This window comes from Verticillium alfalfae, genomic scaffold (assembly GCF_000150825.1).
Source record: "Verticillium alfalfae VaMs.102 supercont1.14 genomic scaffold, whole genome shotgun sequence".
NCBI classification, from domain to species: Eukaryota; Fungi; Ascomycota; class Sordariomycetes; order Glomerellales; family Plectosphaerellaceae; genus Verticillium; species Verticillium alfalfae.
The window spans coordinates 1,098,400-1,110,247 of NW_003315025.1; the positions used below are offsets into that span (position 1 = coordinate 1,098,400).

General features: G+C 51.7%; 7 protein-coding genes across 7 annotated transcripts in view; 3 read left to right on the forward strand and 4 right to left on the reverse strand.

Annotated features, from left to right (window-relative positions):
- Positions 1–2,900, reverse strand: part of VDBG_09310 (histone acetyltransferase mst2) — a gene marked incomplete at both ends in the record, with an annotated part of 3,556 nt that extends 656 nt beyond the window's left edge. Inside the window, 3 exons of the mRNA XM_003000769.1 lie at positions 33–345; positions 574–1,832; positions 2,052–2,900. Coding sequence (XP_003000815.1) covers positions 33–345; positions 574–1,832; positions 2,052–2,900 — 2,421 coding nt within the window. The remainder of the gene's footprint in view (positions 1–32; positions 346–573; positions 1,833–2,051) is intronic.
- A 569-nt stretch (positions 2,901–3,469) lies between these two features.
- Positions 3,470–5,909, forward strand: VDBG_09311 (conserved hypothetical protein; the record flags this gene model as incomplete). Its single annotated transcript, XM_003000770.1, has 5 exons — positions 3,470–3,692; positions 3,745–3,837; positions 3,895–3,898; positions 3,960–4,054; positions 4,120–5,909. 5 exons carry the CDS (start codon positions 3,645–3,647, stop codon positions 4,138–4,140), a joined length of 261 nt encoding a protein of 86 aa, XP_003000816.1.
- On the reverse strand, positions 4,421–5,620 carry VDBG_09312 (ATP-binding domain-containing protein; the record flags this gene model as incomplete). The annotated part of the gene is made up of 1 exon (XM_003000771.1): positions 4,421–5,620. One exon carries the CDS (start codon positions 5,618–5,620, stop codon positions 4,421–4,423), a length of 1,200 nt encoding a protein of 399 aa, XP_003000817.1.
- Positions 5,910–6,198: 289 nt separating the features above from the next.
- VDBG_09313 (60S ribosomal protein L8) lies at positions 6,199–7,351 on the forward strand (the record flags this gene model as incomplete). The annotated part of the gene is made up of 4 exons (XM_003000772.1): positions 6,199–6,201; positions 6,454–6,525; positions 6,586–7,095; positions 7,151–7,351. The coding sequence occupies 4 exons, from the start codon at positions 6,199–6,201 to the stop codon at positions 7,349–7,351; spliced, it is 786 nt and encodes a 261-aa protein (XP_003000818.1).
- Positions 7,352–8,210: 859 nt separating this feature from the next.
- VDBG_09314 (carbonic anhydrase) lies at positions 8,211–9,004 on the forward strand (the record flags this gene model as incomplete). The annotated part of the gene is made up of 2 exons (XM_003000773.1): positions 8,211–8,304; positions 8,418–9,004. 2 exons carry the CDS (start codon positions 8,211–8,213, stop codon positions 9,002–9,004), a joined length of 681 nt encoding a protein of 226 aa, XP_003000819.1.
- Positions 9,005–9,364: 360 nt separating this feature from the next.
- Positions 9,365–10,122, reverse strand: VDBG_09315 (nuclear transport factor 2; the record flags this gene model as incomplete). Its single annotated transcript, XM_003000774.1, has 5 exons — positions 9,365–9,388; positions 9,467–9,637; positions 9,698–9,762; positions 9,823–9,840; positions 9,923–10,122. 5 exons carry the CDS (start codon positions 9,933–9,935, stop codon positions 9,365–9,367), a joined length of 291 nt encoding a protein of 96 aa, XP_003000820.1.
- Positions 10,123–11,309: 1,187 nt separating this feature from the next.
- VDBG_09316 (conserved hypothetical protein) overlaps positions 11,310–11,848 on the reverse strand; it is a gene marked incomplete at both ends in the record, with an annotated part of 1,810 nt that continues 1,271 nt past the window's right edge. The window contains 2 exons of the mRNA XM_003000775.1: positions 11,310–11,633; positions 11,701–11,780. Of these exons, the coding sequence (XP_003000821.1) occupies positions 11,310–11,633; positions 11,701–11,780 (404 nt within the window). The remainder of the gene's footprint in view (positions 11,634–11,700; positions 11,781–11,848) is intronic.

Genomic DNA, 11,848 nt, shown 5'->3' on the forward strand with positions numbered 1-11,848 from the left:
GGGTCGTCGTGAGGCTCTGTCGATTCGCGGACCTGGTCCGCTAAGGCGCTCTGTTCATCTGCTACACCATCTACTGGAGTAAGCTTCTCGGGTGCTGGACCGATCTCCGCAGGCACGAGAACCGAGCCCTGACTCTCCAAAGCCACGCCCGTTGAAACGGCATTAACAAGTGGCGGCGCGACTATCTTGCGGTCTTCCTCCTCTTCCCGGGGAGCCATGGCAGTGATGGCAGGGCCCAGCTCAAAATTTGTCGTGTTTCCTCTCCCCATCACGTAAGGCGTCCAGACCAGAGCCTCTTCGTGGAGTTTGACGTACTGCTTAGCATCCCACTTCGACACGTACTCTCTACAGTACGCAAGGTCTAGCCGAAAGGAATATAGGGCCAGTCTTGGCATCCCGAATTAAGCACCTCAGTCCCTCAAGTGCTGAGATAAACGTCATCGGGGGGTGAGTCCTGTGTCGTCTGAGATCTGACGGAAACTCAGTCCAACCGGGCTCCCTCGGTCTTCACCACCACCATCCCATCTTTTCAGCAGATACTGGCACATAACGAGCCGCCAGTAATTTCTGTACGAGACAAGACCCATGTCAGATAACGGCTTCTCCGGAGAGCCGGTTTTTTTCTCTACGCGTGTCAATAGGTAGGAGAAGTCAATCAGAAGGTTGCCGTAGCCCTTGCGCTGGTGGATCGGCAGTGTCAAGATGCAAGACACATTGTTCTGGCTGCTGGCTCGCTTTTCTTTCGAAAAATACCCGACAAAGTGGTAGCCCAGATCATCGTACTCGCAAAGTACGTAGAACAGAAAGGGCTCAACGTCGTAGTAGAGGGTCTTCGAGCCGAGGAATAATTTTGCGAGCAGACAGAGGTTCTGACAATAGACCGGGTTCTTGCGCCCATCCACCTCAAACACAGAAATGGACCCGTGCCTGTAGATCTCGTCTCCGGGAGGGTGTTTAGCCGGGCACTTGAGCTTATGGCGCCATGCCACGTAGTCAGAGTTCATGTACTTGAGGCAGAATTCGCAGATGTACAGAATCCGATTCCTGCTGTACTCCTCGGGGTAGGGTGCTGCATACCACGTGTCGATTTCCCAACCGCCAAACTCGATGCACTCGATTTGGCTAGCCGGACCAGCCGCTTTTTTACCCTTCTTGGCCTTTTCAGCGCCTTCGCGGCTGATCTGGATGACGTGCATAGTCCTCCATTCTTCCTCAGCCTTTTGCTTGGCTTCGTCAAAGCGTCTGCGGTCATCATTCGTGGGTAACGTGCGAGACGTGTCAGCTTCGACGTCAGTAAGAATGCCGCCATAGGGCTTTGTTCTTATATCGTCCGTCTCTCGATCAAGGAAGGAGTAGAATGGCTGAGAGCTACTTGATGACATGAATGGCGTCGACAGCGCTGTGAGGCTCGGTCGAACTGATCGCGCCGGCTCGTTCCTTGCCGTCCGTTTACGATTTGAAGATGCTTTGGACACCATGATATGTCGTAAGCCGGCAGGGTTTACACGGATGCTAATCAGCATGCTATTCGACCGCCTGGTGATAGTGACGGCGGCATGATTCCGAGACACCTTGAGGCGCAACTTTCGAGGTTTGTCTGTCTCACCAGCCTCGCTTTGAGCGTTGTGAGACGTGGTTTCACGCGACGAATGTTGTTCTTCAGGCGTGCGCCGCCGACGCTTACGAAGCAACATTGCACTGTCGTCGGGTTCAGAGAGAGAAGTTCGGCGTTTTCGAAGAAGTCGTGCATGTTCATCGTCATCGCCATCCACATCGGGATATTCTTGCTTGTCCAAAACGTCTTGATCATCGTGTATATGCGAATCAGATGTCTCCAGAATGGGTTGAGTTTGGTTAGGAACAGCGCCAGTTGTAGGCACCAATGGTTGGGTCGTTCCATTAGCTAGGTGAGTGACAGCAGGTTCGGCGGTCAGCTTTGTAGACGAGACGCAGCTCGGACAGCTCCAAAGACTTGCATCTACGCTCAAACATTAGTACTGGCACCTTAAAGCTGTCAAATTGGTTACTGCTCAAAGAAAACAGCCGCATACCATCGTGCGATCGCAAAGCACCGGTTTCTCGCGCGCAAAATTGATGTGCTGGAAAATGTCAGTATGCAGAGTCTCGTCTTTGGTGTCAAACGCACAGTTCTCGCCACAATGAGAGCACATTAGGTAGTCCTCAAAGTCTTCGCCCGGGTCATGTTCTTCATCCTGTTTGCAGAACAAGCACAAAGTTCGACCTGCAGCACCTGACTCTTCATCCTCATCTTCGTGACTTTCTGGGGCATCCTCCCAGGCAGCTGCGCCGTCCGAGTCTTCCGAGCCATCGGTAGTTGAATGTGATTGTTCGCTATCGACATCATCATCTTCGTCGTCGGTGTCGCCAGGCCGGATTTTCACAGCGCCAACGCCTTCGTCATCGTTGTCTTCCTCATCTTCACCAGATTGCACACTCTCTGTGGACTGTTCAACTGCTTCGCCGACGCCGTCATCTTGATCCATGTTGAGCTGCACAACATGCTCGACATCTTCCTCCCCTTCAGCATCGTCCTCATCGTAGTAGGGGTCCACAATTTCGTCGGCATCTGCAGCGCCGTCATCTTCGCCCGGGGCGTCCTCCTCTCCTTCCGCATCATCTTCGATAGACTCAGCATTCTTAGAGACCAAGGTCGCTGTAGGACCGCCGGGTCTTTCGATTGTCGAGTCTTCCAAGCCATTGACGTGCAGGTATGACTGCTTACCGGACCCAGTTCTCGAGGGTTCCGATGTATCGTCCTGATTTTGATAAGGTAACATTGCCGCGTTCGAGGAGTCCGATTCATCGCGCTCCAGGTCCTCCTCAGAAACCACAACGCTTTGTTGCAGCTCCTCTTCAGCTGCTAGCTGGGCACTCGCCATTTCGGCTGGCTTTCAAGCTGGTTCTGTATCCGATGCGTATTATGACCGAGTTCGCGGGTCTAGTGAAAAGTTCGAAGAGCTCAGAGGCAGTGTCGGTGGCCCATTTCAGGGCGCAACAACGCGGTCTTGAAACGCGCCTGTCGCGTGCGAACAGAGTGCCAGGGGCGGCGGGTGGGCTGTCTTTGCAGGAACGCAAACTGTAGGTCCTGTTCGGTTTGCCGAGTACTACTCCTAGGATCTGAGATTACGAGCCAGGGAAACTAACAGTGAAAAAGCTTATGGCGCCCGGGAGCTGGTGTTGAGAAGTAAAGCTAATTCCACCGAAGCTGGTGTTGTTGCTTTAGACAGTCCATTAATGTGCGACACACTGTGCACACCCCGTGGCTTTGGACTGGTCGTTCAGATAAGGCCGTATTCGTAAGATAACGCTGGAAGTTCCAAAACCGTCAGTGAAGACTCAATTAATTAGATTGGAAGTTGATGTATGGTCACGTGCTGAGCTGATCACGTAAGGATCCCTTGGCATGTATGCAATGTTCGACCACTAAGATGCTTTCCATTGGGACCTCACTTGAGATATCGCAACAACCCTTCGATCAACGCAACGTACCAGTGGCATTTACGCCGCGCGACACTGCACCTAGACCATTCGCAAATAGTCAATTGGCGGCAAGACCGCAAGGCAGGCTCACGGTCGTCTCAACATCTCCTCCCCATAGCGACACATTGCAGCAGCCAACAATCATGCCTGTTCCTTTCGAGACATTGATCCCTTACGGGATCATCGTTGCGGTATGCAAGGCCAGAGATTCGTTCTGAGTGATGACTCTGATACCTGTCACAGATGTTTGGTATCACTGGCACTGGTCTAGCCGTTGTCAAGGGTATTCAGAATGGTGGCAAGAAGCCTCGGTACAGTCTCGACCAGTGGGACAAGGTACGTTTTTCCCTACCATGACGTGTTCAGGACGGACCATTGCTGACCGCTCCATAGCAAAGTAAGGCCGTTATTACGATACTCCATCCTATCGCATGCAGCTAATCCGACCGCTTGTACAGTGATGGATCGTGACCGTCGCTTAACGGGCAACCTTAGAGGACAGACGGACAATCCTGTCGCTCCGACCGGTTTCGAACTCAATAACCCATGGAGAGTGAGCTGAGCCCAGTTCTTCTCACCTTCTGAAAGAGGAACACATTGCTGACAGCCTAATTACAGCTAGAAAAGAGGATTTCGTAAGCTATTCAGGCAGACGAACAAGTTGGGGGCGATGGGCCGGGCAGAGCTTTGGTGGTTCTTCGCGATCACTTATGGCGGGTCTAGAAATGCAGCCGAACATATCGATTGAGAACTTGAGACTGAGAGCAAACATCAAGTGCCACAGGGCAATTTATTTGTGCCATTGCGGATGCAGGCAAGACGTACAAGTCAAGGTTGGGCAGTAACATAAAACCCTGGGATCCAATGATTAATGCCATAATCTTGTATACACTATTTCTTGTTAAGGTGGTTGACTGAGCTACTTGTTTCCTATTTCCAATCTGGGCCTGTTCTTGTTGAGACTGTCAACCAGGAGACAAGCTTGACAGTAAGCTTGGCTGGTCATGTAACCACATCGCTTGCACTTTCCTAGTACTTGGAGCTCGCTCATCGTGTCCGTGATGGATGAGGCTTCCTTTCTCGTAGCCCCATTCGCTTGTGTCTTGGTTTTATTGTTTTTCGTGAAGGTGAAATCAACTTCTGAAGCCTTCTCCACAGCGGCTTCGCTAGACTTCGCTTCGATGACGGCGAGTTGGCTTCCCATGCTGTGGCCCTGTTTGGAACCACATGATGGCACATCGTCATCTTCGGTTGAGCCTTGGCCTGAGCAAGCGCAGGGGTTTGATGATGACCCGGGAACGAGGCGTGCCATATCCTCCCCACTTCTGACAATGTCGAGTATTGCACTTGGCCTCACACGCTCGAGATTCTTGATCAAACTTCGGGCTGTGCCTCTGAACGCCTCTGGGCTGTAGATACACTCGGTACTAAAGTAGTCAAGCTTCTTGTGGTGGGCATACAAGACGATTTCCTTCTCGTACGAGTACTTGAGAGGCTTGCTCCTCTTGACGTCACTACTGTCGTCACCCGTCATGATGCTTGTACTCCGGGACAGTCGCGGCAAGTCACCCCTCAAGAGGTTCATCAAGATTGTCTCAGCGATATCGTCCGCATTGTGGCCGGTGACCAGATGCCGAATGCCCAGCATTTTCGACCCTCGATCTAAGGCTTGCCGGCGGAAAACGCCGCAGTAGGTGCAATTGCCTTTCTTGCCCACGGTACCCACAACTTGGTCCATCGTCCAGCCGTATAGCTCATCGTAGCCCACAACGGTCAGGGGCATGTCGTACTGTATGGCATTTCGCTTGACAGTCTCCAGAGAATCGTCACGGTACCCTTTGATTCCTTCATCAATACTGAGAAGAATCAGGTCAAGTCCGTAATCGTGACGCTCGTTAAGAGTTTTGAGGACTGATGCAAGGACAGTCGAATCCTTGCCACCAGATGCCCCTATGGCCACTCTATCACCCCTACTGAACAGCTTTGAGGACAAGATTGTATGATGCACCTCATCCTCGAACACCGAGATGAAACACGCCTTGCAAATTTTTTGGTGATTCTTTGGTCTCTTAACAACAGCTCGGTCAGTGTTGCACCTGGCGCACATGATCGGCGCCATCTTGCCTTTTTACTACTTGAGTGATGACTCGACTTCGATTTTGGTGGAAGGCCCGCTGGATATTTATGACGCTGACACAACCAGGCTGAAGGTTGAGAGGGCGTGGAGATAACTTAGATGGCTTCGGCCCCAGTTCGACGAGGTGTTTTGGCGAGCGCAAGAGATTGCATTGAGACAAGGCAAAGGGTTATTTCTCGGTAAGATAGCCTCTAACCAAGCATCAGTCTGCAGCCCGCATGCCAGAAGAACCGTTTCCAGACTCTACAGACCTTAGGTAATGCTCTGTAGTGATTCGTTCACATAACCTACAGTGGGTAGGTACCTAAGGTACCTACCTGACCGAGAGACGGCACGGGTATCACGTGAAAGGAAGGCCCCCATGCGCCACAACCACCTCACAGCAACCCTAGGCGGCAGAGAGTACGTACCTTTTTTTTTCCTCCATGACCCCACCCACAGCTTTAGCGCAATGAATATTTCCCACCAAGTCACTTGAATAAAATTCGCACGCACTTTCACCACCGTCGTTCCCTCCTCCCACTAACCGACAATCGCCAACCGCAGGAACAACTGTCACAATGGTAAGTTGAAACAATGTCGAGCACTCTGGGCTCACATCATTCCAAGCTCGTCGAGCATAGCTTTCGGTTTTGCTTCGGCAGACCGAATCATTCCGCCTGCATAGTTCAGTAGAATGCAGTTCTGCTGGACTGGGTGATGATATGGCTTGAGGCGTTCGATGAGCACATCCGTGCAAATTGTCGTCTCTTTAGAGCTCAAGAAAGACAACGTGGTCTGAACAAGTCGCTGATGTCTTTCTTCCTCAATGATAGCCTCCCAAGTCCGGCAAGAAGGTGGCTGCTGCCCCTTTCCCTCAGGGAAAGGCTGGCAAGAAGGGCCCTAAGGTAAGACCTGTCACACTATGACCCACGCTTCCTGCAAAATGCTAATCATGATGACTTCAGAACCCTCTCCTCGAGCGCAAGGCCCGCAACTTCGGCATTGGTCAGGATATCCAGCCCCGCCGCAACCTGTCGCGCATGGTGAAGTGGCCCGAGTATGTCCGTCTTCAGCGCCAGAAGAAGATCCTCAGCATGCGCCTGAAGGTCCCTCCTGCGATTGCTCAGTTCCAGCACGTCCTTGACCGCAACACCGCCGCCCAGGCTTTCAAGCTGCTCAACAAGTACCGCCCTGAGACCAAGGCCGAGAAGAAGGAGCGCCTCGTCAAGGAGGCCACTGCCGTCAAGGACGGCAAGAAGAAGGAGGACGTCAGCAAGAAGCCTTACACGGTCAAGTACGGCCTGAACCACGTCGTCGGTCTGATCGAGAACAAGAAGGCGTCGCTGGTCCTCATCCCCAACGATGTTGACCCCATTGAGCTCGTGATCTTCCTGCCGGCTCTCTGCCGCAAGATGGGCGTTCCCTACGCTATCATCAAGGGCAAGGCTCGTCTCGGAACCGTTGTCCACAAGAAGGTATGAGCGTTCAGCCGGAAATGGTTTATATTCAACTACTAACACTAGCGACTAGACTGCCGCCGTTCTGGCCGTTACTGAGGTCCGTTCCGAGGACAAGAGCGAACTCTCGAAGCTCATTTCCGCCGTCAAGGATGGCTACCTGGAGAAGACCGAGCAGTCGAGGAAGCAGTGGGGTGGTGGTATCATGGGCCAGAAGGCTCAGAACGCCATGGCCAAGAAGAAGAAGGCTCTCGAGTCGGCCATCAAGGTCTAAGACATCGAAATACCCGGTTTTGCTTTTGCGCGATAGGAAAAGTCAGCAGCAGCAGCAGCTCGATTACGCTGTTACTGCTGTCAAGGCATCTTTGCCTCTCCTCAAGAGGCAGGCAGTATGGCAAATACACACAAAGGCATAGGAGTCACGGTTCACGAGTCAATGCTAGTATTCTCTGTAACCTGCATGACCCCAGGCGAACCTTGAGACATGTTGATGTAACTTCTCTCCGTGATGCTAGGCTGCGCTCTCAGGAGGATGCAGCCATAGGCATATCAGTTTGACTAGAATTATCATGCACCCACAGGCCAGTCAAGTAAGAGCCAACTGTTAAGGTGTTGCTTCACCTGTTTCAGGACAGGGACATTAAAGTGGTGGTGATAGCCCTTGGCGATGTGCTAGGTGATTGATTTGCGTTTCAGAACCTGGAGGTGGGTGGATTAGGATGCTCTGGCTCGTTCAAGCCATACAAATCATGAAAAAGGCAGCATCAAATTCCGGATGGGGTTCGGACGCTTGGCTACACGGGGACCTCTCGTGTTCCCTGGTCCTGAGTCTAGATTTCAAACACAAAGGGGGTAGCTATTGATGATACATGTTCTCCTGTCTGAGGCTTAGAGTGATTGTCACCTGGGCAGGGCGCTCCCGATGCCTCAACTTCTGTCCCAGACATCTGTGACTGATTTCGATACCGGACGACGCTTACACTCTGCTCGTGTTCTTTGTCCTGGCCAACTTGCCACCAGCCTAGCCAAAAGTTAAGACCTTGACGCCTGTATGGCGTCGAGCAAAGGTGAGGCAATGTAGCACGCCCCAAGCCCTCAAATCATTGCTCATAGGCCCAGACACTTTAACATATATGTTGGGTTCCTTCCAGCCCCAGGCGGGCTACAAAACCGGCGAGAAGCCTGCTGTTTTGCAATCTCAGGCCGATAGTCAGTTGCCATCCATTTGTAAGTCGTCTCTCGTTGTCATAAGATTCCGGTTCCGAAGGTAAGGGCGGAGTCTTCGGACACAGCATACCCTAGAAGCGACATATTGAGGGCAGGACTGACTCCCGTGACAGTGTGGCTCGAGTGCTCAGACTGCCGCATCCCAGCGAGCAACATATCAGGCCTACATCCTAACGACATACTCACACACCGCAATGTGGGCAACATTATCTCGCCCTTAGACATCAGCACCTCGGCAGTCATCGAATTTGCAGTCGCGCATCTCGCTGTCAAACACGTCGTCATCTGTGGCCACTCGGAATGTATGGGGATGCAATCAGCTATGGCTCTGAAGCGTGTAGGCGGCACTTTGGACACTTGGCTCGCACCGCTGAGAGCAATTCGACAGCAGCTGTCCAACGAGCTCTCGTATCTGCAGGATGACGGCGCCCGAGAGATGCTGATTGCCGAAAGGAACGTCGAGGACGGCGTGGCAGCACTGTTGGCCAACGTCACAATCCAAGAACACATAGCAAGTCGAAATCTTCAGGTCCACGGCTATATGCTGGATGCCCCAAGTGGCCGGATCCGAGACCTCGGACTTGGACCTAAATCGAGCATACTTACAGCCATTGCCAACCCTCCGCATGAGATAATTCGTGGCAACTATGCGCAACTCATATTTGAAGAAGACGGGACTGCGACAATGACAGCCAAGTAGCGCTGTGCGAGAAACTCGGGTTATGGCGTAGCAAACATCATGCTGTACAGGCAAGCTGAGGATGGATTTGAACCCGCGAAGAAAGACCAGTGGGGATCTTTGGGCATCGTGTCAGTCTATCAGATCAGGAGGCTTAACGCATGAGTATTGTTTTGCTATGTGTTGGTCTGCGTCCATTACTATCGCCTCATGTCCTGTGCTGCAAGAAAAACGCTCCGAAACAAGCGAGTTGGTCTTTTATTGGCGAAGAGGCGCTCTAGAAGCGTTCCAAAGCTTAGCCAAACACCAGCTTGAAGATGTCGTTAAAGACAAAGTAGTTGCCCGAAGGGTCCCGCATGAGCTGGAAGGTCTGAGAAAAGTTCATGGGCGCTGCTCCTCATCCACCTAGATAGAACCCAAGTAAGGCCGCGTCAGTCTTTGTATAGAGATATTTGGTTGATCAGCAAAAGCTTGCACACGTACAAGAAGTTGGCCGGTAATGAGAATGATGATACCGCCCTCAACGGTGGGCTGGGAGTCAAGAGTAGAAACCTGGTGCTTCACCTTCTCGAAAGGCAACGAGGAAAGCTTCTCGGTGATGGGGGTGGCACCCAGAACGGAACTGCTCTCAAAGGTGAGCATGGACTGCTCGCGCTGTTTGAATGTACATGTTAGCCTTTGATGTGGTTGTTGAAGATGCAAAAGTGAACCCACGTAGAGGCTGGTCAGTCCCTTGCGATCAGAATCAAACTGGTTGTAGTAGAACTCGACGAATTGCTCTGTGCAGGAATGATCAGTTGCCGGAGTTGCCTATCGTATTGGTATTTTCTTGCACGTACTCGCGACCTCTTCGAAGTCTACAAATTGCGCGTTAGCCCCGGGTAACCGCAGTGGGTGAAGCGCGAACACCAAGTCGCATGGAGGGTTGGGCTAACTTACTGGGAGTTGACATGGTAAAGGATTCCTATGGCTTGGTTTATGAGTATCAAGCGTGTGCGTTGTCGAACCCAGTAAGGAAATATGGTCTGAAGCACCGGTCGTTGAGCAGCGGAATGGGTTTGCGGTCAGGCTGCGACGTGATTAGAAGGAGGGGTTGATCAGGTCCCGCTCATGTACCAAGGTGTCGCAAAAATGCTAATGGTGGCTGGAGCATCAAGGACTGGGAGAGGCCCCTCACCCGGGCATGCTCCCCTCTCTAAATGAGCGCCTGAGGTACCTAACCAAGGTACCCTGACCAGGTAGATTGCGTATGTCGCTTTAGTACATGAATGGCGGGGTCTTTATTTGCTTACTGCACCCCTCAAGTTTCTCTTGCTTCTAAGGGGGCTTACCAGGGGCCTTAAAAACTTGCAATCAAATCCAGGCGCTGACAAGAATCTCTCTTTGTCTACAAACATCATCGCCATTCTGCCTTTGGCTAACCACTCACTATACAGTCGACTTTTTTTCAAATACAGGTAAGTCTAATATGAAAGCGTCTGCACTCTCTTCTTTCTCTTCCTTCCTGATGACACAATCTTCCATTAAGAACGGCCAACTGAACCCTCATGTTGATCCAATATATCAAGCTCAACAGTCTGAATTTACAACAGATGTTACTCCTATCTGCTTGGACACACCGAACGAAGCACTTGCTGATCAGAAGAAAACAGGTATTCGTTGGCGACACGTGTCGCAAGCAATATCCTTGGTCCAGCTGCCGCACAGCGGGACACGTGATGAAGTCGATGCGAGATGCTTGACGCGCACACTGCTGAAGTTTTGTTTGACATGAGCCTATACGAGGTCGTTGACCTTGCCTCAGATGATGTACATAGTAGAGAAGAATATAATTTGCACTCTTGATTCCATTGCGCATTTCATCTGTCTACGTGTGCACGAGCAAGTGTATGATACAAAATTACTCGCTGGTCAGGGTTGGCTTGAAAATGTCGTAACGTTCTACACCTTGGAGGAAAGCCACCCCTAGAGTGACTGTAGAATGCCATGTCGCGGGACAGTGGAATCAAGTGCCCTGTATTGATGCTCACAAGCTAAATATGAGCCATTCGTACGCAGGGTTAGTACCAAATTATACAGGCACTCATGAAGAAGTCTCGACTCAGTAATCCCAAATGTGTTACTGCAAGCAACAAGCTTATGGGCTCAACTTCTATCAGCGGAGACCAATTTAAGAGGTGTCGGTGTGGCAATATATACATTTGTCCGCAGTCATGAGCTTGTATCATCTGCGCCACGACAGCTTCGTGAGAGGGTAGTTCCTTTATATCATATCGTCATAGCAGCCAAGTCAGATGAAGAGCCTGCGAGCATTGAAGGGGCGCTTTCACAAGTCTTCCTCTACCTCCTCTCTCTTGTTGTTCGGCTGAGATGGCATGGTAGACTGTGCAACACTGTCATCCAACAGGGACGCAGCCAGGCCGAGAGGCGGAACCTGATCACCTGGACCCCGAATACTCGGACGCTGCTTCTTCATAGGGCTGCCGAAGACAGAGTTCGGTAGCGTCGGCTCAAGAACCGCTGCTGATTCCGACGTCAGACTGGCCGCCTGCGGAGCAATTGAAGCTTGCATGGCGGAGTCACCACCCGCGTTTGTGGTGTCGTTATCAGTGGCCACAGAGCCCGGATCCGCAGACAGGGCTCGCTTGAGCTGTTTCGAGGTAGTCAGTCAGTACGATGATTTGTCTTGCTAGGTTCATCATATTGGACAAACTTACACGTATACGGTTCACGCCGTCAGCAAGTTCACCCGAATATTGGCCATCCTCAGGCGTAACCTTTAAGCCGGAGGTCGTTTCTCTTCAATATCCTCATCTGCGAGGGACTCGCTGTCTTCATCGGTCCTCATCATCACTGTCGTCCTGC